Consider the following 22,801-nt stretch of genomic DNA (forward strand, 5'->3'; position numbering starts at 1 on the left):
GGCAGTGTTGTTTTGTCTTAGGGCAGTGTTGTTTTGTCTTAGGGCAGTGTTGGTTTGGGGTAGAGGCAACAGCCTTTTTATTATTTCATGACCTGTTTTTTCTCTCTCTCTCTCTCTCTCTCTCTCTCTCTCTCTCTCTCTCTCTCTCTCTCTCTCTCTCTCTCTCTCTCTCTCTCTCTCTCTCTCTCTCTCTCTCTCTCTCTCTCTCTCTCTCTGTCTCTCTGTCTCTCTGTCTCTCTGTCTCTCTGTCTCTCTGTCTCTCTGTCTCTCTGTCTCTATGTCTCTCTGTCTCTCTGTCTCTGTGCTATTAAAACTGCACCTTACACACGCTGATCTGAAATGAAGCAGTCACCTTGTGCTTGAGAGAAGAATATTACACCATATTGTTTTTATCAAACTACTCATGCCATCAAATACGGACCATATTTGGTTACCTCCATGTCTCAAAGATTAACATCTTGATTTCATCAAACGGTTTCTCTTTCTTCTTTTGCAGCCGGAAATGTCAATTGTTTTCTGTTATCCCTCTGAAGTGCCTCTGAACAAGGCTGCAAGGGCACTCCCCAAGCCAAAGGGATCTTTATTAATTTGCTGAGTAATGACCGCATACATTATTCAGTATCACAGGGCAACCAAATTTCCCAATGGGAAGAGAAGAACTGGGCTACGCCTCATGTTGCTTCTTTAACCATCAGAAATATAATAAGACCATCGACGGTGTCTTGAAGGAGCATTTGGGATTATGATGGACATTGAGAAGTTAGCAGTGATCTACTTGAAACTCCAATCTAGGGTTATGCATTTTGCTGTGCATTCTGATGCATTGATACTTTGTAAATCGTATCTGTACCCTGCGTAGTTTACAGCCTGCAGTCCTATCTGTACCCTGCATAGTTTATACCCTGCAGTCCTATCTGTACCCTGCATAGTTCATACGCTGCAGTCTGATCTGTACCCTGCATAGTTCATACGCTGCAGTCCTATCTGTACCCTGCGTAGTTTACACCCTGCAGTCCTATCTGTACCCTGCATAGTTCATACGCTGCAGTCCTATCTGTACCCTGCATAGTTCATACCCTGCAGTCCTATCTGTACCCTGCATAGTTCATACCCTGCAGTCCTATCTGTACCCTGCATAGTTCATACCCTGCAGTCCTATCTGTACCCTGCATATGTTATACCCTGCAGTCCTATCTGTACCCTGCATAGTTCATACCCTGCAGTCTGATCTGTACCCTGCATAGTTTATACCCTGCAGTCCTATCTGTACCCTGCATAGTTTATACCCTGCAGTCTGATCTGTACCCTGCATAGTTTATACCCTGCAGTCCTATCTGTACCCTGCATAGCTTCTACCCTGCATTCCTTTCTGAAGTGCAAATGCTGGGTCATGAGTGTAAATGTGATATAAAGGTTTACCAGAGGGTGAGTGGAGAGAGACAGGTTGTCCGGGTGTTGGTCCCACTGAGGGTCACAAGTTCCCCCAAACACACAACTAGAGAGGAAGAGGTAGAGCCAGTTGGGTTAACCACACACACATGCATGTATGCAGAGATTGGTAGTATACCTGTTACATGTATTTGCAATATTTGTGGTGTGTATGTACTTAAATACTACGGTGTATTTAGTCATGTGTGTTGCTCTGGGCTGTACAGTATTCTGTAACAAATACTTTAATTCTAAAGTACTTCCCAGAGTGACTTACAGTTAGTGCATTCAACTAAGCTATCAGAGCCATAGAAAGTAGACCGTCTCTGTACACACTACTGAGAATGTTGTTGCTGTTTGGGCCGGGCTACTTTGCAAATGTATTTCTGTATTTTAAAATACATTATACATGTATTTTTAATTAAATACATTTCAAAATATAAGTATTTACTAGGTTCTTTTTTATAAATTGATCTTTGTTTTTTTCTAATTGCATTTAGTCATTTTTAAATGAATATTTAACTTCTCTAAAACGACAGAAATGGAGTTTGCCTGTGTGTTTTTCGGAGGAGTACGGCTTTGATTTTCAAAAGACGTCCTCCTGCGATCTTCTCAGCTATAAAACATGTGAACTGGAGAATTCATTTGTATAGCTAATCCATTTTGGAGGGAGTTATATTTAACTTGTATAGGTCACAGTATTTCCCATGGAGGCTGGGATAAAGCAAATCAGCTGTTGAATGATGACTTTTCTGACCCAGGTGAAAACAGCAGTTGTTCAAAAACCTCTTGTGCAACTTGGGACAGGTGAGGCTTCTCTAGACGACTTACTGTAGAAAATAAAAACAGATTTGTTTTCAAAGTCTTTGGCCTACTTGGCCCCCGAAACTTGAGGATAACATTTTGAAGGCAGTGCTAGTGTGTTTGCTTGCAAATAATATCTCTTCAACAAACATTATGGGAATCGTAATTTTCGTTTCTTTACACAAACACAGAACAACACAGACAAGGCAAACACACAGAATAACAACAGAATAACAACAGAATAACAACAGAACTACAACAGAACAACAACAGAATAACAACAGAACAACAACAGAATGACAACAGAACAACAACAGAACAACAACAGAATATCAACAGAACAACAACAGAACAACAACAGAATGACAACATAACTACAACAGAACAACAACAGAACTACAACAGAACTACAACAGAACAACAACATAACAACAACAGAATAACAACATAACTACAACAGAACTACAACAGAACTACAACAGAACAACAAAATAACAACAACAGAATAACACATAACAAAACACCAATAATCAACACCATATTCCAATAAAATAGTTTGGTGGGCTTAACATTATCCGACTTTTACTTTGCTTGGAATCATCCCCATCTGGTGTAAGTCTTTCAGCTCATCTTTTCTTTCTCTCTCTCTCTCTCTCTCTCTCTCTCTCTCTCTCTCTCTCTCTCTCTCTCTCTCTCTCTCTCTCTCTCTCTCTCTCTCTCTCTCTCTCTCTCTCTCTCTCTCTCTCTCTCTCTCTCTCCTATTTCTCCTCAGCTGGGACCACCTATATCTTTGGGAAAGGAGGAGGCCTCATCACGTTCAAGTGGCCAGCCAACGAGAGGCCCAGCACGCGTACAGACAGGCTGACCGTGGGGTTCAGTACCTCCCTAAAGGACGGCATCCTGGTCCGGATAGACAGCGCTCCGGGTCTTGGAGACTATCTCATGCTCCACATCGTAAGTTACACTATTCTCTTGCTTTGTTCCTTGTTATTTTGATATGTCCTTTTCTTTATCTGTTGTTCTATCTCTCGTTCTAGATCTCTTTTTTACCTCTCTTTTCTCTGTCTCTGTTTCTGTCCTCCTCTTTCTCTGTCCTCCTCTCTCTTTTTCATCCTCTCTCTCTCTACTCCCTTTGTCCTCCTTTCTAACTGTCCTCCTCTCTCTCTCTCTCTCTCTCTCTCTCACACACTCTCTCTCTCTCTCTCTCTCTCTCTGTCTTCCTCTGTCTCTCTCTCTGTCCTCCTCTCTATCTCTCTCACTCTCTGTCTCTCTCTCTCTGTCTTCCTCTCTGTCTCTCTCGCTGTCCTCCTCTCTCTTTCCACGTCCCCCTCTCTCTCCCTCTGTCCTCCTTTCTCTCTATCTCTGTCCTCCTCTCAATCTCTGTCCTACTCTCTCAAGGGTCCTGAATACTTTCAGAATACTCTGTACATGTATGTGCAACATAGCAAAATGTTCATGTGTGTGTTTGGAGTCATTGCCAAGACATAAAGATTCTTCTGGGGAGATTGACGCAGATCTAGCATGATGAGATGGGATCAGTGATACAACTTCTTACGGCTGATATCCCGTTAACGGGATCGATTTGACAACAGCCAGTGAAAGTGCAGGGCGCCAAATTCAAAACAACAGAAATCTCATAATTAAAATTCCTCAAACATACAAGTATTATACACCAGTTTAAAGATGAACTTGTTGTTAATCCCACCACAGTGTTCGATTTCAAAAAGGCGATTTCAAAAAGACGAAAGCATACCATGTGATTATGTTAGGTCAGTGCCTAGTCACAAAAAACACAGCCAATTTTCCAGCCAAAGAGAGGAGTCACAAAAAGCAGAAATAGAGATAAAATTTATCACTAACCTTTGATGATCTTCATCAGATGGCACTCATAGGACTTCATGTTACACAATATATATATGTTTTGTTCGATTAAGTTCATATTTATACCCAAAGAATCTCAGTTTACATTGGCACATTACGTTCAGTAATGTTTTGCTTCCAAAGCATCCGTTGATTTTGCAGAGAGCCACATCAATTTACAGAAATAGTCATCATAAATGTTGATGAAAATACATGTGTTATGCATGGAATTAAAGATATACTTCTCACCGCTGTGTCAGATTTAAAAAAAGCTTTACAGCGAAAGCACACCATGGAATAATCTGAGTACAGCGCTCAGCCACCAAAACAAGCCATACATATACCCGCCATGTTGTGGAGTCAACACAAGTCAGAAATAACATTATAAATATTAACTTACCTTTGATGATCTTCATCGGAATGCATTCCCAGGCATCCCAGCTCCCCAGTAAATGTTTGTTTTGTTCGATGAAGTCTATCATTTATGTCCAAATACCTCCTTTTTGTTCGCGCGTTTAGTTCACAAATCCAAATTCACAAGGCGCAGGTACTTAGTCCAGACAAAAAGTCAAAACAGTTCCATTACAGTTCGTAGAAACATGTCAAACGATGTATAGAATCAATCTTTAGGATGTTTTCATCATAAATCTTCAATAATATTCCAACCGGACAATTCCTTTGTCTTTAGAAATGAAAAGGCACAGAGCTTGTGCTCACGGCCGCACACGTGACTAAACAAATGGCTTTCTACCAGACCCCTTGTTCAAACAGCTCTTATTCGCCCCCCCTTCAAAGTAGAAGCCTGAAACAAGGTTCTAAAGACTGTTGACATCTAGTGGAAGCCTTAGGAAATGCAATCGGACCCTACATCTGACCTTAACCCTTAACTTAACCATAACCCCAAACCCCTAAAACTAAAACTATACCTAACCCTAACTCTCAACCCTAAATGTAACCCCTAACCCTAACTCTCAACCCTAAATGTAACCCCTAACCCTAACCCTAACTCTCAACCCTAAATGTAACCCCTAACCCTAACTCTCAACCCTAAATGTAACCCCTAACCCTAACTCTCAACCATAAATGTAACCCCTAACCATAACCCTAACTCTCAACCCTACATCTAACCCCTAACCCTAACTCTCAACCCTACATCTAACCCCTAACCCTAACTCTCAACCCTAAATGTAACCCCTAACCCTAACCCTAACTCTCAACCCTAAATGTAACCCCTAACCCTAACTCTCAACCCTAAATGTAACCCTTAACCATATCCTTTATTCTAACCCTAAAACAGCATTTTTCCTACTGGGGACGGGCAAAATGTCCCCACTTGTCAGAGTTTTCCTTGTTTTACTGTCCTTGTGAGGACTTGTGAGGATAGTTAAACAAAAACACACACACACACACATTCTCTCTGTTTTATCTCGCCCTATGAATAATGAAGCTGTGAGTTTCCATACTGTCGTCAGTTGAATCCCTGAGAGATTTATTGTTTTATTCTTTGTAGCTTTTGGCCCTCAGATATACTCATCAACTGTCAGAATCCATAGTGCTGCCTTTCTGTCTTCCTGCCTTTCTGTCTTCCTGCCTTTCCACCGTTCTGCCTTTCTGTCTTCCTGCCTTTCTACCATTCTGCCTTTCTACCATTCTGCCTTTCTACCATTCTGCTTTTCTACCATTCTGCCTTTCTACCATTCTGCCTTTCTACCATTCTGCCTTTCTACCATTCTGCCTTTCTACCATTCTGCCTTTCTACCATTCTGCCTTTCTACCATTCTGCCTTTCTACCATTTTGCCTTTCTACCATTCTGCCTTTCCACCGTTCTGCCTTTCTACCATTTTGCCTTTCTACCATTTTGCCTTTCCTTCATTCTGCCTTTCAACCATTCTGCCTTTCCTTCATTCTGCCTTTCTACCATTCTGCCTTTCTACCGTTCTGCCTTTCCTTGATTCTGCCTTTCTACCATTTTGCCTTTCTACCATTTTGCCTTTCTACCGTTCTGCCTTTCCTTGATTCTGCCTTTCTACCATTTTGCCTTTCTGTCTTCCTGCCTTTCTACCATTTTGCCTTTCTACCATTTTGCCTTTCCTTCATTCTGCTTTTCCACCGTTCTGCCTTTCTACCGTTCTGCCTTTCTGTCTTCCTGCCTTTCTACCATTTTGCCTATCTACCATTTTGCCTTTCCTTCATTCTGCTTTTCCACCGTTCTGCCTTTCTACCGTTCTGCCTTTCTACCGTTCTGCCTTTCTGTCTTCCTGCCTTTCTACCATTCTGCCTTTCTACCATTCTGCCTTTCTACCATTCTGCTTTTCTACCATTCTGCCTTTCTACCGTTCTGCCTTTCTGTCTTCCTGCCTTTCTACCATTCTGCCTTTCCACCGTTCTGCCTTACTACTGTTCTGCCTTTCTACTGTTCTGCCTTTCTACCATTCTGCCTTTCTACCATTCTGCCTTTCCACCGTTCTGCCTTTCTACCGTTCTGCCTTACTACTGTTCTGCCTTTCCACCGTTCTGCCTTTCTACTGTTCTGCCTTTCTACCATTCTGCCTTTCTACCATTCTGCCTTTCCACCGTTCTGCCTTTCTACTGTTCTGCCTTTCTACCGTTCTGCCTTTCTACCATTCTGCCTTTCCACCGTTCTGCCTTTCTACTGTTCTGCCTTTCTACCATTCTGCCTTTCCACCGTTCTGCCTTTCCACCGTTCTGCCTTTCTACCGTTCTGCCTTTCCACCGTTCTGCCTTTCCACCGTTCTGCCTTTCTACCGTTCTGCCTTTCTACTGTTCTGCCTTTCTGTCTTCCTGCCTTTCTACTGTTCTGCCTTTCTACCGTTCTGCCTTTCTACCATTCTGCCTTTCCACCGTTCTGCCTTTCTACTGTTCTGCCTTTCTACCATTCTGCCTTTCCACCGTTCTGCCTTTCTACCATTCTGCCTTTCCACCGTTCTGCCTTTCTACCGTTCTGCCTTTCTACCATTCTGCCTTTCCACCGTTCTGCCTTTCTACTGTTCTGCCTTTCTACTGTTCTGCCTTTCTACCGTTCTGCCTTTCTACCGTTCTGCCTTTCTACCGTTCTGCCCTTCTACCGTTCTGCCTTTCTACTGTTCTGCCTTTCTACCGTTCTGCCTTTCTACCGTTCTGCCTTTCTACTGTTCTGCCTTTCTACCGTTCTGCCTTTCCACCGTTCTGCCTTTCCACGGTTCTGCATTTCTACCGTTCTGCCTTTCCACCGTTCTGCCTTTCCACCGTTCTGCCTTTCTACCGTTCTGCCTTTCTGTCTTCCTGCCTTTCTACTGTTCTGCCTTTCTACCGTTCTGCCTTTCTACCATTCTGCCTTTCTACCATTCTGCCTTTCCACCGTTCTGCCTTTCTACTGTTCTGCCTTTCTACCATTCTGCCTTTCTACTGTTCTGCCTTTCTACCGTTCTGCCTTTCCACCGTTCTGCCTTTCCACCGTTCTGCCTTTCTACCGTTCTGCCTTTCCACCGTTCTGCCTTTCCACCGTTCTGCCTTTCTACCGTTCTGCCTTTCTGTCTTCCTGCCTTTCTACTGTTCTGCCTTTCTACCGTTCTGCCTTTCTACCATTCTGCCTTTCTACCATTCTGCCTTTCCACCGTTCTGCCTTTCTACTGTTCTGCCTTTCTACCATTCTGCCTTTCTACCATTCTGCCTTTCCTTCATTCTGCCTTTCCACCGTTCTGCCTTTCTACCGTTCTGCCTTTCTGCCTTTACGTGGAGCACTAGTATGTACTGTATAGTTGGGTTGTCTGTTAGAGAGCTTCCCTAAGGGTATTTAAATCTCTCTCTCTCTCTCTCTCTCTCTCTCTCTCTCTCTCTCTCTCTCTCTCTCTCTCTCTCTCTCTCTCTCTCTCTCTCTCTCTCTCTCTCTCTCTCTCTCTCTCTCTCTCTCTCTCTCTCTCTCTCTCTTTCTCTTTCTCTCTGTCTGTCTCTCTGTCTGTCTCTCTTTCTCTCTCTCTCTCTTTCTCTTTCTCTCTGTCTGTCTGTCTCTCTGTCTGTCTCTCTTTCTCTCTCTCTCTCTCTCTCTCTCTCTCTCTCTGCCATATATATATGTTCATACATATGTTGCTTTACTGGCATGGGAAATATGCCAAAGATAATAAACAAAAGTGAAAAGAAAAAAAATATGAACAGTAAACATTACACTCCAAAGGAATAATGACATTTCTAATGTCATATTATGTGCAAATAGTTAAAGTACATTAAGGAAAATAAATACCGTTAAATAAAGGTTGTATTTACTATGGTGTTGGCGCTCCACTGGTGTCTCTTTTCTTGTGGCAACAGGTCACACATCTTGCTGCTGTGACTGCACACTGTGGTTTTCCACCCAACAGATAGGGGAGTTTATCAAGATTGGATTCGTTTTGAAATTCTTTGTGTGTCTGTGTAATCTGAGGGAAATATGTGTCTCTAATATGGTCATACTTTTGGCAGGAGGTTAGGAAGTGCAGCTCAGTTTCCACTTCATTTTGTGGGCAGTCTGCACATAGCCGGTCTTCTCTTGAGAGACAGGTCTGCCTACGGCGGCCTCTCTCAATAGTAAGGCTATGCTCACTGAGTCTGTACATAGTCAAAGCTTTCCTTCATTTTGGGTCAGTCACGGTGGTCAGATATTCTGCCACTGTTTCTTCTTTGTTTAGGGCCAAATAGCATTCTAGTTTGCTCAGTTTTTTTGTTAATTCTTTCCGATGTGTCAGGTAATTATCTTTATGTTTTCTCATCATTTGGTTGGGTCTAATTATGTTGCTGTTGCTGTCCTGGGGCTCTGTGGAGTCTGTTTGTGTTTGTGAACAGAGACCCAGGACAAGCTTGCTTAGGGGACTCTTCTCCAGGTGCATCTCTCTGTAGGTGATGGCTTTGTTATGGAAGGAGTGGGAATCGCTTCATTTTAGGAGGTTGTAGAATTTACAGGCTCTTTTCTGGATTTTGATAATTAGCAGGTATCGGCCTAATTCTTTGTGCATGCATTATTTGGTGTTTTACATTGTACACTTAGGATATGTTTGCAGAATTCTGCATGCAGATTCTTAATATGCTGTTGTCTCATTTTTTTAATTATTGGTTGGTGAGCGGACCACAGTCCTCACAACCATAAAGGGAAATGGGTTCTATAGCTGATTCAAGTATTTTTAGCCAGATCCTAATTGGTTTGTCACATGTTATGTTCCTTTTAAAGGCATAGAAGCCCTTCTTGCCTTGTCTCTCAGATCGTTCACAGCTTTGTGGAAGTTACCTGTGGCCATGATTTTTAGGCCGAAGTATGTATCATTTTTTGTGTTCTCTAGAGCAACAGTGTCTAAATGGAATTTGTATTTGTGGTCTTGGCAACTGGACCTTTCTTAGAACACAATTGTTTTTGTCTGAATGAGATTTACTGTCATGGCCTAGGTCTGACAGAATCTGTGCAGAAGATCTAGGTGCTGCTGTAGATTCTCCTTGATAGGGGACTGAAGCGCCAGATAGTCAACAAACAGTTGACATTTTAATTTAGATTCTAGTAGGGTGAGGCGCTGCAGACAGTTCTAGTGCTCTCGAAAATGTGTTGATATATATGTTGAAGAGGGTGGGGCTTAAGCTGCATCCCTGTCTCACCTCACGGCCCTGTGGAAAGAAATGTGTTTGTTTTTTGCCAATTTTAACTGCACACTTTTTGTTTATGTACTGTGCCTTGCAAAAGTATTCATCCCACTTGGTGTTTTTCCAATTTTGTTGCATTTCAACCTGTAATTTAAATAGATTTTTTATTTGGACTTCATATAATGAACATACACAAAATTGTCCAAATTGGTGAAGTGAAATGCAAAAAATCCAAGGGAGGGCTGCCGTCTTGTCGGCTCTTAACCAATCATACTATTTTTTTAGTTTTTTCACATTGTTTGTAACTTGTTTTGTACATAATGTTGCTGCTACCGTCTCTCATGACCGAAAAGAGCTTCTGGACATCAGAACTGGGATTATTCACCTCAAATTGGATGAGGAGTTCTTCGTCAATGAGTCGGACGTGAGGGATATATTATGGACACCCGACCAGGCCCAGATCCCCGTGATTCGCTGGAAAAGGAAACGTAGGTTTCACGGAAAGAGATCAGGATGCCTTGTGAGGATCAGGTGACGAGTGGCTAATCTGCTCTTGCCTTCTGTTCTGCTACCTAACGTTCAATCCCTAGAAAATAAATGGTATGAAATGAAAGCACGTACAGTGTCTTGCAAAAGTATTCATCACCCTTGGTGTTTTTCCTATTTTGATGCATTACAACCTGTCATTTAAATGTATTTTAATTTGAGTTTCATGTAATGGATGTAATGGATGTGACATTTTTTGGTTGATAAATTGAAAAAAATAAGTGACACAATCTAAGTGTCACATGATCTGTAACATAATCTCAGCATATATACATACACCTGTTCTGAAAGGCACCCAGAGTCTACAACACCACTAAGCAAGGGGCACCACCAAGCAAGCAGCACCATGAAGACCAAGGAGCTCTCCAAACAGGTCAGGGACAAAGTTGTGGAGAAGTACAGATCAGGGTTGGGTTATAAAAAATATCCCAAACTTTGAACATCCCACGGACACCATTAAATCCATTAGTAAAAAAATTGATAGAATATGGCACCACAACAAACCTGCCTAGAGAAGGCTGCCCACCAAAACTCACGGACCAGGCAAGGAGGGCATTAATCAGAGAGGCAACAGAGAGACCAAAGATAACCCTAAAGGAGTTGCAAAGCTCCACAGCGGAGATTGGAGTATCTGTCCATAGGACCACTTTAAGCTGTACACTCCACAGAGCTGGGCTCTATGGAAGAGTGGCCAGAAAAAAGTAAACACATTTGGTATTCACCAAAAGGCTTGTGGGAGACTCCCCAAACATATGGAAGAAGTTTCTCTGGTCAGTCAGATCAGGCTAAAATGTAGCTTTTTGGCCATCAAGGAAAACGTTGTCTGTCACAAATCCAACACCTCTCCTCACCCTGAGAACACCATCCCCACAGTGAAGCATGGGGGTGGAAGCATCATGCTGTGGGGATGTTTATAATTGGCAGGGACTGGGAAACAGGTCAGAATTGAAGGAATGATGGATGGCGCTAAATACAAGGAAATTCTTGAGGGAAACCTGTTTCAGTCTTCCAGAGATTTGAGACTGGGATGGAGGTTCACTTTCCAGCAAGACAATGACCCATACTGCTAATGCATCACTCAAGTGGTTTAAGGGGAAAAATTGAAATGTCTTGGAATGGCCTAGTCAAAGCCCAGACCTCAATCCAATTGAGAATCTGTGGTATGACTTAAAGATTGCTGTATGCCAGCGGAACCCATCCAACTTGAAGGAGCTGGAACAGTTTTGCCTTGAAGAATGGGCAAAAATCCCAGTGGCTAGATGTGCCAAGTTTATAGAGACATGCCCCAAGAGACTTGCAGCTGTAAATGCTGCAAAAGGTGGCTCTACAAAGTGTTGACCTTGGGGGGTGAATAGTTATGCACGTTCAAGTTTTTTTCTTTCTTTTTATCTTATTTCTTGTTTGTTTCACAATAAAACATATTTTGCATCTTCAAAGTCGTAGGCATGTTGTGTAAATCAAATTATACAAAAATATATTTTAATTCCAGGTTGTAAAGCAACAAAATAGGAAAAATGCCATGTGGCGTGAATACTTTCGCAAGCCACTGTACATGGATTTTATAATGTCGTATGTTTTTCCCCCAACACCACTTTCCATCAACTTGTATAAAAGATCCTCATGCCAAATTGAGTCAAATGCTTTTTTGAAATCAACAAAGTATGTGTCACGTCCTGACCTTAGTTCCGTTTTTGTGTCTCTATTTTAGTTTGGTCAGGGCGTGAGTTAGGGTGGGAAGTCTATGTTCTTTTTTCTAGGTTGTTGTTTTTCTATGTGTTTGGCCTGGTGTGGTTCCCAATCAGAGGCAGCTGTTTATCGTTGTCTCTGATTGGTAGCCATATTTAGGTAGCCTGTTTTCCATTGTGTGTTGTGGGTGATTGTTTCCTGTGTTAGTGTTTGTTTCACATTTCAGGACTGTTTCGGTTTTCGTTATCATTCACTTTGTTATTTTTGTATTTTGGAGTGTTCAGTTTGATTAAACTATCATGGATACTTACCACGCTGCGTATTGGTCCGATCCTTCATACTCCTCGTCTGAAGAGAAGGAAAATCGTTACAGAAAAGAGAAAACTTTGCCTTTGTTTTGGTTTTGTATGTTTCTCAATTAGGGTGTGCAGGGTGAATATGTGGTCTGTCGTACGGTAATTTGGTAATAAGCCAATTTGACGTTTGATCAGTACATTGTTTTCACTGAGGAAATGTACGAGTCTGCTGTTAATGATAATGCAGACGATTTTCCTGAAGTTGCTGTTGACGCGTATCCCTTCTCATTAGGGTCAAATGTGTCTCCACTGTTGTGGCTTGGGGTGATCAGTCCTTGGTTTTCAATATTGGGGAACATGCCAGAGCTAAATATGATATTTAAAGAGTTTTAGTAAAGCTATATTTTAATTTTTGTTCTGTATATTTTATCATTTCATTAAGGATACCATCAACACCACAGTCCTTTTTTGGTTGGAGGGTTTGTATTTTGTCCTGTAGTTCATTCAATGTAATTGGAGAATCCAGTATGTTCTGGTAGTCTTTAATAGTTGATTCTAAGATTTGTATTTGATCAAGTACAGTACCAGCCTACTCTGTCAAGGCTGTTTCTTTATTTTCACAATGCTCTACATTGTAGGATAATAGTGAAGACGTCAAAACGATATAATAACACATATGGAATTATTTAGTAAGCAAAAAAGTGTTAAACAAATCAAAATATAGCCTGCTGTACCTTGATGACAGCTTTGCACACTCTTGGCATTCTCTCCACCAGCTTCACCTGGAATGCTTTTCCAACAGTCTTGAAGTAGTTCTGTGTGAAGTCTTTATTTGGGCTGCAATTTCTGAGGCTGGTAACTCCAATGAACTTATCCTCTGCAGCAGAGGTAACTCTGCGTCTTCCTTTCTTGTGGCGGTCCTCATGAGAGTCAGTTTCATCATAGCTCTTGATGGTTATTGCGACTGCACTTTCAAAGTTCTTGAAATTTACCAGATTGACTGACCTTCATGTCTTAAAGTAATGATGGACTGTCATTTCTCTTTGCTTATTTGAGCTGTTCTTGCCATAATATGAACTTGGTCTTTTTCCAAATAGGGCTATCTTCTGTATACCACCCCTACCTTGTCTCTCTCTCTCTCTCTCTCTCTCTCTCTCTCTCTCTCTCTCTCTCTCTCTCTCTCTCTCTCTCTCTCTCTCTCTCTCTGTCTCTCTCTCTCTGTCTCTGTCTCTGTCTCTGTCTCTGTCTCTGTCTCTTTGTCTCCATCTCTCTCCGTCTCTCTCTCTCTCTCTCTCTCTCTCTCTCTCTCTCTCTCTCTCTCTCCATCTCTCTCTCTCTCTCCATCTCTCTCTCTCTCTCTCCATCTCTCTATTTCTCCCATCTCTCTATTTCTCAATAAAATATGACATCATAGCCAGTAACACTACTCATATGTGTTCTATTTCTTTCTTAATTATAAACTATTAATGAATGCATTCATATATTACTCCTAAATGTGTAAAGAATTGCACTGATTGATTTGAATAGAAATTGCTGTGTTTTATAAAGTGTTTCTCTAACTAATTGTTCATTGCCTTTAGAAAAGCCGTTAAATTGGTCAAATGCATTTACAATTTTTCCTCTCTGTTCAAAGTGCTTTTATCAATGATGGTGAATTAATATGTTCCAACTAATTGGATTTATTCATAAATTAGTGACCTTGTCCTGTATGGCTGGCTGCCTCCATGCCTCCACTCACAGTAAGGGGATGGATGGAACAGATTCGTCCTCTATCGTTGGTCTCTCTCTCTCTCTCTCCTCTCTCTCTCTTTCTCTCTCTCTCTCTCTCTCTCTCTCTCTCTCTCTCTCTCTCTCTCTCTCTCTCTCTCTCTCTCTCTCTCTCTCTCTCTCTCTCTCTCTCTCTCTCTCCCCTCTCTCTCTCTCTCTCCCCTCTCTCTCTCTCTCTCTCTGCCTCTCTCTCTCTCTCTCTCCTCTCTCTCTCTCTCTTTCTCTTTCTGTCTCTGCCCTCTCTCTCTCTTTCTCTCTCTGCCTCTCTCTCTCTCTCTCTCTCTCTCTCTCTCTCTCTCTCTCTCTCTCTCCTCTCTCTTTCTCTCTCTGTCTCTCTCAATTTCTCTCACAGATAGACAAACACACCACTCACACAACATTTCTCTATCTCTTTATCTGTCTCTCCATAACTCTCTTTCCTGTCCATCTATCCACTTGTTTTATTGGGGCTTTTGAGTCTGGTCCTCAGGGCTTAACGAGCGGTCAAAGCAATGGCACCACACCTGGCCATACATGCCCCCCCCTCTTCGCTCCACCGCACCCTAAATTGGAACCTCTTTCCTGGGGAAGGGCGGATGAACCATGCCCCTGCTAATTCAGCTAAAATCTGGAGCACAAAACTGCAGTTAGGGGAATTAAGACACTAGTGTATCATTATAGGGGTTAATTCAAGCTTGGCTTTGTTTTATATGGGGGAAACTACATTGAACAACAGTATAATAGCTTATTAGCAACATATTGTTGAAGTAACAAAGACGTACAATCTTAGAAAAAAGGGTTCTAAAATGGTTCTTCGGCTGTCTCCATAGGAGAACCCTTTTAGGTTCCATGTAGAAGCCTCTGTAGAAAGGGTTCTACCTGGAACCAAAAGGGTTCTACCTGCAACCATAAAGGGTTCTTCAAAGCGTTCTCCTATGGGGGCAGCCGAAGAACCCTTTAAGATTCTAGATAGCACTTTTTTTCTAAGAGTCTATAAAACAGTTTGATCGGAGAGTTATAGTTTTTCTCAGTTGCTAAGACACTTTTAATGAAACTGGGGTCCACTTGATCTCCATCATAACCTAATGAGCACTACAGTATTATTTTGTGTAAAACTGTAAGTCATTTCTCATTGCTTTCACACACGATACAAATGCTACGCACATTTTTACACAACTCTCTACAAAAGACAGCAAAACTCAGTTGTGTAAATCATGACCAAAAAAACTAAAACATTTGGTCACAGCTGATACAAATTACTCCCATGAAGGTGAACTTCTTCTGCACGTGTGCAAAACTTATTTTCACAATTGTTCAATTGTTCAATCAGCAAATCAGTTCAATTCATGCATAAAAGAGATCACCTCTGAGTTGCTGTTGCCGAGAATAGACCAAGTAAGAGGCCGAGGGGCAAGAACAAAGGTGAGGAAGAGGAAGAGGAAGAGGAAGAGAGTTCAGCTTTCAGATCAAAAGGAAAAATGTCTAATAAACCTTTTGCTTCTGGATAGTCATGATCTTGAGTGACATTCTTTCTTCATTTGTCATCTTTTGGTAAAAATCAATTAAAGAATAAAAAGAATTCAGCCCATGCTGTTATAATATGTTTACTTGCCTTTTATGGTGCATACTATAATTATAGTATCAACAAATGGCACAGACATATACAAGAGGGGTTAACCATGTTAGGGTATATTGATAGTTGTAGTCAGTATTTATTGGGCCATTGTGTAACGATTGATTGAAATTACTTTTTCATTAGATAAGTTGTATGTATTGATGGAGGTAGTTGATGTTGTATTTCATGTATTTCATGTTTTGAGAGGCTTAATGCGTTTTTCTAAATGAATGTGTCTTTTGGCCAACGCGTTTCAGTTTGGTTCTGTGGGTTATTTGAAAAAGTTGAATTCTGTTTGGACGAATGTGATCATGCAATCAAGAAAAACTGTAATCATGAGTTGTTTAAACGACAGTATATGAAATCTATATACGAAAACATATACAGTATTTTAATGGTACTTGGTCTTTAAACAAGGTGAGATTATTCTACATCAAAATATTTGTCGTGTTTTATTCTGGAACATATGCAAGAAACTGGAATCTCGTCCTCTACAGCCCTGACATACTGACTTTGGCTAGAAGAGAGAACAGAGAGAGCTGATACAGAGAGCAGCAAGAGGAGGGAAGAGAGCAGGGGAGGGAGGGAGACAGAGGTAGAGAGGAGGGAAAGAGGTGGAGAGGAGGGAAGAGAGCAGGGGAGGGAGGGAGAGAGAGGTAGAGAGGAGAGAAAGAGGTGGAGAGGAGGGAAGAGAGCAGGGGAGGGAGGGAGAGAGAGGTAGAGAGGAGGGAAAGAGGTGGAGAGGAGGGAAGAGAGCAGGGGAGGGAGGGAGAGAGAGGTAGAGAGGAGGGAAAGAGGTGGAGAGCAGGGGAGGGAGAGGTAGAGAGGAGGGAAAGAGGTGGAGAGGAGGGAGGGGGAGGGAGGTAGAGAGTGGAGAGGTGAAACAGCAAATTGTCCCTGCCGTTAGCAGGTTCACCGCCATCGGTTCCCCTCGGGTGGACTCAGGACGAGTCATTTTCACCGATAAACGTCCGTCCTATGACCTTTGTGGAGAGCAAGGGGGCGAAGGTCTACCTCGTTGTGGACAAGCCGGCCCCTGAGGCTGGGCAAATGTCACGTCCGACGTCCTTCAAACACGTTGCAGATGTCGCCCGCCCAAATAGCAACCTGGATGGAAGAATTAGAGGAATCAAAATCACTGCATTTATTCATCTTCATTGGGCATCAAAGGTGCTCCACCTCTGGCAGTCATTGATTTTCTAAACAGGCTGCTGTTTATCTGGGAAAAGTTGCCAAACCTACAAAAATGTTAACTGTTGAGTCCTTAAGCAAACAGAATATATATTGCTACACAATTCCTTAATTTATTGACTAGGGCTTTTGAAAGTTATAAACGCAAATACGTAAGATCTGAGAAACCTGTTTTGTCGACATCCAGATCTGCAATTTGGAGTGCAGTGTGCTGCTTGTATTGATTCATCCAACGAGAGTTATGATCAGGAGTCCCCTTGCTTCCTAAACTTAGCAGAACCAACAGTACCACCTGGGCCATGTTCTGAGTACGTTTCTATCAGAACCAACAGTACCACCTGGGCCATGTTCTGAGTACGTTTCTATCAGAACCAACAGTACCACCTGGGCCATGTTCTGAGTACGTTTCTATCAGAACCAACAGTACCACCTGGGCCATGTTCTGAGTACGTTTCTATCAGAACCAACAGTACCACCTGGGCCATGTTCTGAGTACGTTTCTATCAGAACCAACAGTACCACCTGGGCCATGTTCAGAGTACGTTTCTATCAGAACCAACAGTACCACCTGGGCCATGTTCTGAGTACGTTTCTATCAGAACCAACAGTACCACCTTGGCCATGTTCAGAGTACGTTTCTATCAGAACCAACAGTACCACCTGGGCCATGTTCTGAGTACGTTTCTATCAGAACCAACAGTACCACCTGGGCCATGTTCTGAGTACGTTTCTATCAGAACCAACAGTACCACCTGGGCCATGTTCTGAGTATGTTTCTATCAGAACCAACAGTACCACCTGGGCCATGTTCAGAGTATGTTTCTATCAGAACCAACAGTACCACCTGGGCCATGTTCAGAGTATGTTTCTATCAGAACCAACAGTACCACCTGGGCCATGTTCTGAGTATGTTTCTATCAGAACCAACAGTACCACCTGGGCCATGTTCTGAGTATGTTTCTATCAGAACCAACAGTACCACCTGGGCCATGTTCTGAGTATGTTTCTATCAGAACCAACAGTACCACCTGGGCCATGTTCAGAGTATGTTTCTATCAGAACAAACAGTACCACCTGGGCCATGTTCTGAGTATGTTTCTATCAGAACCAACAGTACCACCTGGGCCATGTTCAGAGTATGTTTCTATCAGAACCAACAGTACCACCTGGGCCATGTTCAGGCCAAAGCCAAGTGGAACCGATGTGCTTCTTAGGCCAAAGAAATTCTTAGGTGCATTGTTCCATTCCAAATGGCAGCTTATAACCTATGTAGGGAACTACTTCTATGTACTTTTGACAAAAGTAGTGCGCTACGTAGGGTATAAGATGCTATTTGAGACGCATCCAAAGTTTCAAGATTCAAGTCTCTTCATCTACAGATGTCGGATATTAACTTGGCCGTCCATGGTACTGATTTCTGTGTGTGTGTGTGTGTGTGTGTGTGTGTGTGTGTGTGTGTGTGTGTGTGTGTGTGTGTGTGTGTGTGTGTGTGTGTGTGTGTGTGTGTAGAAAAGCATGTTGACTCACCCTACTTGTTGAGAAACGGCAATGCCATCCTCCTCTCTTTCATATTGTCTATAAAACCACAAGTCCAATCCGTATCTCCGTCAGTGGCTAATTTAGGAAAGGGCCAACTTTAGCTAGCTAGCCACCGGAGGACAACAACACAACCCCCTCTCCATCTCTTTCTCTTTCTCTCTCTCTCTCTCTCTCTCTCTCTCTCTCTCTCTCTCTCTCTCTCTCTCTCTCTCTCTCTCTCTCTCTCTCTCTCTCTCTCTCTCTCTCTCTCTCTCTCTCTCTCTTTCTCCTTCTTTCTTTCTCCCCCCCCCCTCTCTCTCTCTCTCTCTCCCTCTCTCCCTCTCTCTTTCCCTCTCTCTCTCTCTCTCTCTCTCTTCTGGGTGAACACAGGGTGTGGCGAAAGATTCACCAGCTCAGCTAATTCATTCCTACATTCTCCATGTTCTTTACCTCTTCCTGTTCTTCTAATAAAATACAAACAAATGAATTGGAGAAAGTTTGAAGATGAATAACTTTTTTGAATGCTTTTTTGTCTCTGTCTCTCTGTCTCTCTGTCTCTCTGTCTCTCTGTCTCTCTGTCTCTCTGTCTCTCTCCCTCTCCGTCTCTCCCTCTCCGTCTCTCCCTCTCCGTCTCTCTCTCTCTCTCTCTCTCTCTCTCTCTCTCTCTCTCTCTCTCTCTCTCTCTCTCTCTCTCTCTCTCTCTCTCTCTCTCTCTCGCTCTCTCTCTCTCTCTCTCTCTCTCTCTCTCTCTCTTCTGTAATCTGCTAATGGAGGAGCTCCCTGTACCGAGTTGCATATTTGTTCGCAGGGAAATGCTCTCTAGTCATTAACGACAAATGTCTTCACTTCCTCCCTACTGCTGCACAGCATGCTGCGTAGCGTATAATTACAGACAAACTAAATGCATCTACAAATTGCATCTCGCAGAAGTGAGAGCGTTTTTCTTTTTTTCATGTGTGGTCAGGCAACATATCCAATCTGGCTGTAAGTGGATCTCTTAACAACAATTATTTTCAGCAATTTTTCTGCAGCATTTATGTCCTTCCGTTCTATTTTGTTTTTGATAAGCGAAATCCATGGCCGTGGTTTATAGCATCTGTTTGATTGTATAGCGAACCTGAAATAGACATCACTGTAGTTAACTGTGGTTAAATGAGACTAGGCTAGACTTTTAAATGGTGGTATCTGTGCAAATTGAGTCCAATCTGTGTGAATTAAGACTCGTTATCAGGTAGTTCTCCACGTATCGACATCACACACACACCATTTATAAACAGCCCACTAGTGCTGAGCTATTAACCAAAATGTCTGTTCTTTTTCATTTTTTAAACAACTAATTGACCTACTTCTGTTCAATTATTGAATAACATTTCATGAATTATTTTTCTGTGAGATCAATGTGCACATTGCACAGTTTCTGTAGGGATAAATCAGATCAAGCCAGAACTGTGAGATGTAGTAGGGAGTTGTAGTTTCCAACAGGCCAATATTCTACATAGTTTAACGCAGAAAATGTGGTAATTGACTACAATGAACATAATCCATTGCACTCCTACTTTTCCGGTCTGTGTATCTTTTATGCCAGCTACTTAAAAGAGAGAAGAATGCACAATTGGGATGGATAGAGCAGTTGCTTTACATGATCTAAGTGATTGATCACTGGTATTCAGCATTTGTAAAAGTATGCCTTATTTACTTTGAAGAATTACTAAAATATTGATTTTGTCAGACAGCATAGGCAGCAGCTCTATAGAGATGAGATGATGACTTGCAATTAAATAATAAAGTAATATAAACAACTGAAATATTTTATTTTATTAAAGTAAAGTAATGTGAATACATGATGGTTAGTAAGTGAAAAGCAGTAATGGACAGTCACTACCATCGTGGGACTTTTATTTATTGTTTTATTCTGTGTTGTTACAGAATTCAACCAGCATAATTCATAGTGCATTTAATGTTTAAGAAAATAATTGAAACCAAAATCGAAAACAATGATTATATTTTCAATAATCTAACCGAAACCGAACCAACCTCCAAAATCCCAAATCGCTCAGCCCATCGGCCCAGATACTAGTATCTGTCACCACACAACGTGCCCCAATGAAATCCTATAAGACGGAGAGATAACAGAGAGAACAGGAAATCTATAGTGTTGATCGCTTCTAATCAGCTGGGAGCATAAGTACACTTGGCCCGTTGATTTACAATCAGGAGAAAACCTCCTCTGCAGACACATCAATATGCCACGGACCCCCACCACTCTCCCACTGCTTTTGGCTGGCAGTAGCATTTGAGGAGGTAGCAAAATGACCTGTGCTGCCATTATAAGTACAGCTTTTCTTACTCCTCCATGTTGGGATTGTGAAAGCTAGACGGTAGACACTCCAAAGAAAACATCTGACTTCATTATGAAACCACCTAGCTGATATTGACTGTTGTTTTCATCCAACTGGTGGTGCTAGGAGAATACTAGGTTTAAAACAGATTAGCTACAAGTAAGACACTTGCCAAACAGCTCACTCCTTAGGTAGTGGAGGTTCAAAGGCAGACATGACTGAGCTATAACTTTCCCTTGGAAGGTATTTATGGACAGAAAGTGAGAAAAGTTTTAATGAGTTGTGTTATTATGGTTGAGCTGATTCATTCCCCTAATGGTAGTAATTAAAGGTACATCTGCATGAATCAAGCAGGACAACAAGACAGCACATTGTCTTTCATTTGACTGAATACAGCAGATGGATGTAAGATGTACTCAGTGCTGTAAAAATACTTTAAAGCACTACTTCAGTAGTTTTTTGGAGTATCTTTACTTTACTTTACTTTTCTATTTTTGACAAGTTTTACTTTTACTTCACTACATTCCTTAAGAAAATGATGTACTTTTTCCTCCATACATTTTCCCTGACACCCAAAACTACTTGTTACATGTTGAATGCTTAGCAGGACAGAAAATGGTCCAATTTGCACACTTATCAACATCCCTGGTCATCCCTACTGCCTCTGATCTGTCGGACTCACTATACGCAAATCCCACCGTATCTTCTCCGCTGTGCAATCCGGTTTCCGAGCCGGTCACAGGTGCACCTCAGCCACGCTCAATGTACTAAACGATATCATAACCGCCATCGATAAAAGACAGTACTGTGCAGCCGTCTTCATCGACCTGGCTAAGGCTTTCGACTCTGTCTATCACCGTATTCTTATCGGCAGACTCAATAGCCTTGGTTTCTCTAATGACTGCCTCACCTGGTTCACCAACTACTTTGCAGACAGAGTTCAATGTGTAAAATCGGAGGGCCTGTTGTCCGGAACTCTGGCAGTCTCTATGGTGGTACCACAGGGTTCAATGCTTGGGCCAACTCTTTTCTCTTTATATATCAATGATGTTGCTCTTGCTGCGTGTGATTCCCTGATCCACCTCTACGCAGACGACACCATTCTGTATACTTCTGGCCTTTCCTTGGAAACTGTGCTAACTAACCTTTAAACGAGCTTCAATGCCATACAACTCTCCTTCCATGGCCTCCAACGGCTCTTAAATGCTAGTAAAACCAAATGCATGCTTTTCAACCGTTCGCTGCCCGCACCCGCCCGCCCGACTAGCATCACCACCCTGGACAGTTCTGACCTAGAATATGTGGACAACTATACATACCTAGGTGTCTGGCTAGACTGTAAACTCTCCTTCCAGACTCACATTAAACATCTCCAATCCAAAATCAAATCTAGAATCGGCTTTCTATTTCGCAACAAAGCCTCCTTCAGTCATGCCGCCAAACTTACCCTAGAAAAACTGACTACCTACCGATCCTCGACTTCGGCGATGTCATCTACAAAATAGCTTCCAATACTCTACTCAGCAGACTGGATGCAGTCTATCACAGTGCCATCCGTTTTGTTACCAAATCACCTTATACCACCCACCATTGCGACCTGTATGCTTTATTTGGCTGGCCCTCGCTACATATTCGTCACCAGACCCACTGGCTCCAGGTCATCTATAAGTCTATGCTAGGTAAAGCTCCGCCTTATCTCAGCTCACTGGTCACGATAACAACACCCACCCGTAGCACACGATCCAGCAGGTATATCTCACTGATCATCCCCAAAGCCAACACCTGATCTGGCCGCCTTTCCTTCCAGTTCTCTGCTGCCAGTGATTGGAACGAATTGCAAAAATTGCTGAAGCTGGAGACTTATATTTCCCTCACCAACTTTAAACATCAGCTATCTGAGCAGCTAACCGATCGCTGCAGCTGTACATAGCCCATCTGTAAATAGTCCAACCACTCTACCTTCCTCATCCCCATACTGTTTTTATTTACTTTTCTGTTCTTTTGCACACCAGTATCTCTACTTGCACATCATCAACTGCTCATTTATCACTCCAGTGTTAATCTGCTAAATTGTAATTCTTCGCTACTATGGCCTATTGATTGCCTACCTCCTCATGCCTTTTGCTCACACTGTATATATACTTTATTTTTTCTACTGTGTCATTGACTTGTT

General features: G+C 42.2%; 1 protein-coding gene across 2 annotated transcripts in view; it reads left to right on the forward strand.

Moving 5' to 3' along the window:
- LOC139563439 (neurexin-3a-like) overlaps positions 1-22,801 on the forward strand; it is a 650,445-nt gene that overhangs the window by 473,844 nt on the left and 153,800 nt on the right. For both annotated transcript variants that reach the window (XM_071382111.1, XM_071382110.1), the window contains one exon: positions 3,005-3,186. In XM_071382111.1, coding sequence (XP_071238212.1) covers positions 3,005-3,186 — 182 coding nt within the window. The remainder of the gene's footprint in view (positions 1-3,004; positions 3,187-22,801) is intronic.

The sequence above is a fragment of the Salvelinus alpinus genome, chromosome 34, assembly GCF_045679555.1.
Source record: "Salvelinus alpinus chromosome 34, SLU_Salpinus.1, whole genome shotgun sequence".
NCBI lineage: Eukaryota > Metazoa > Chordata > Actinopteri > Salmoniformes > Salmonidae > Salvelinus > Salvelinus alpinus.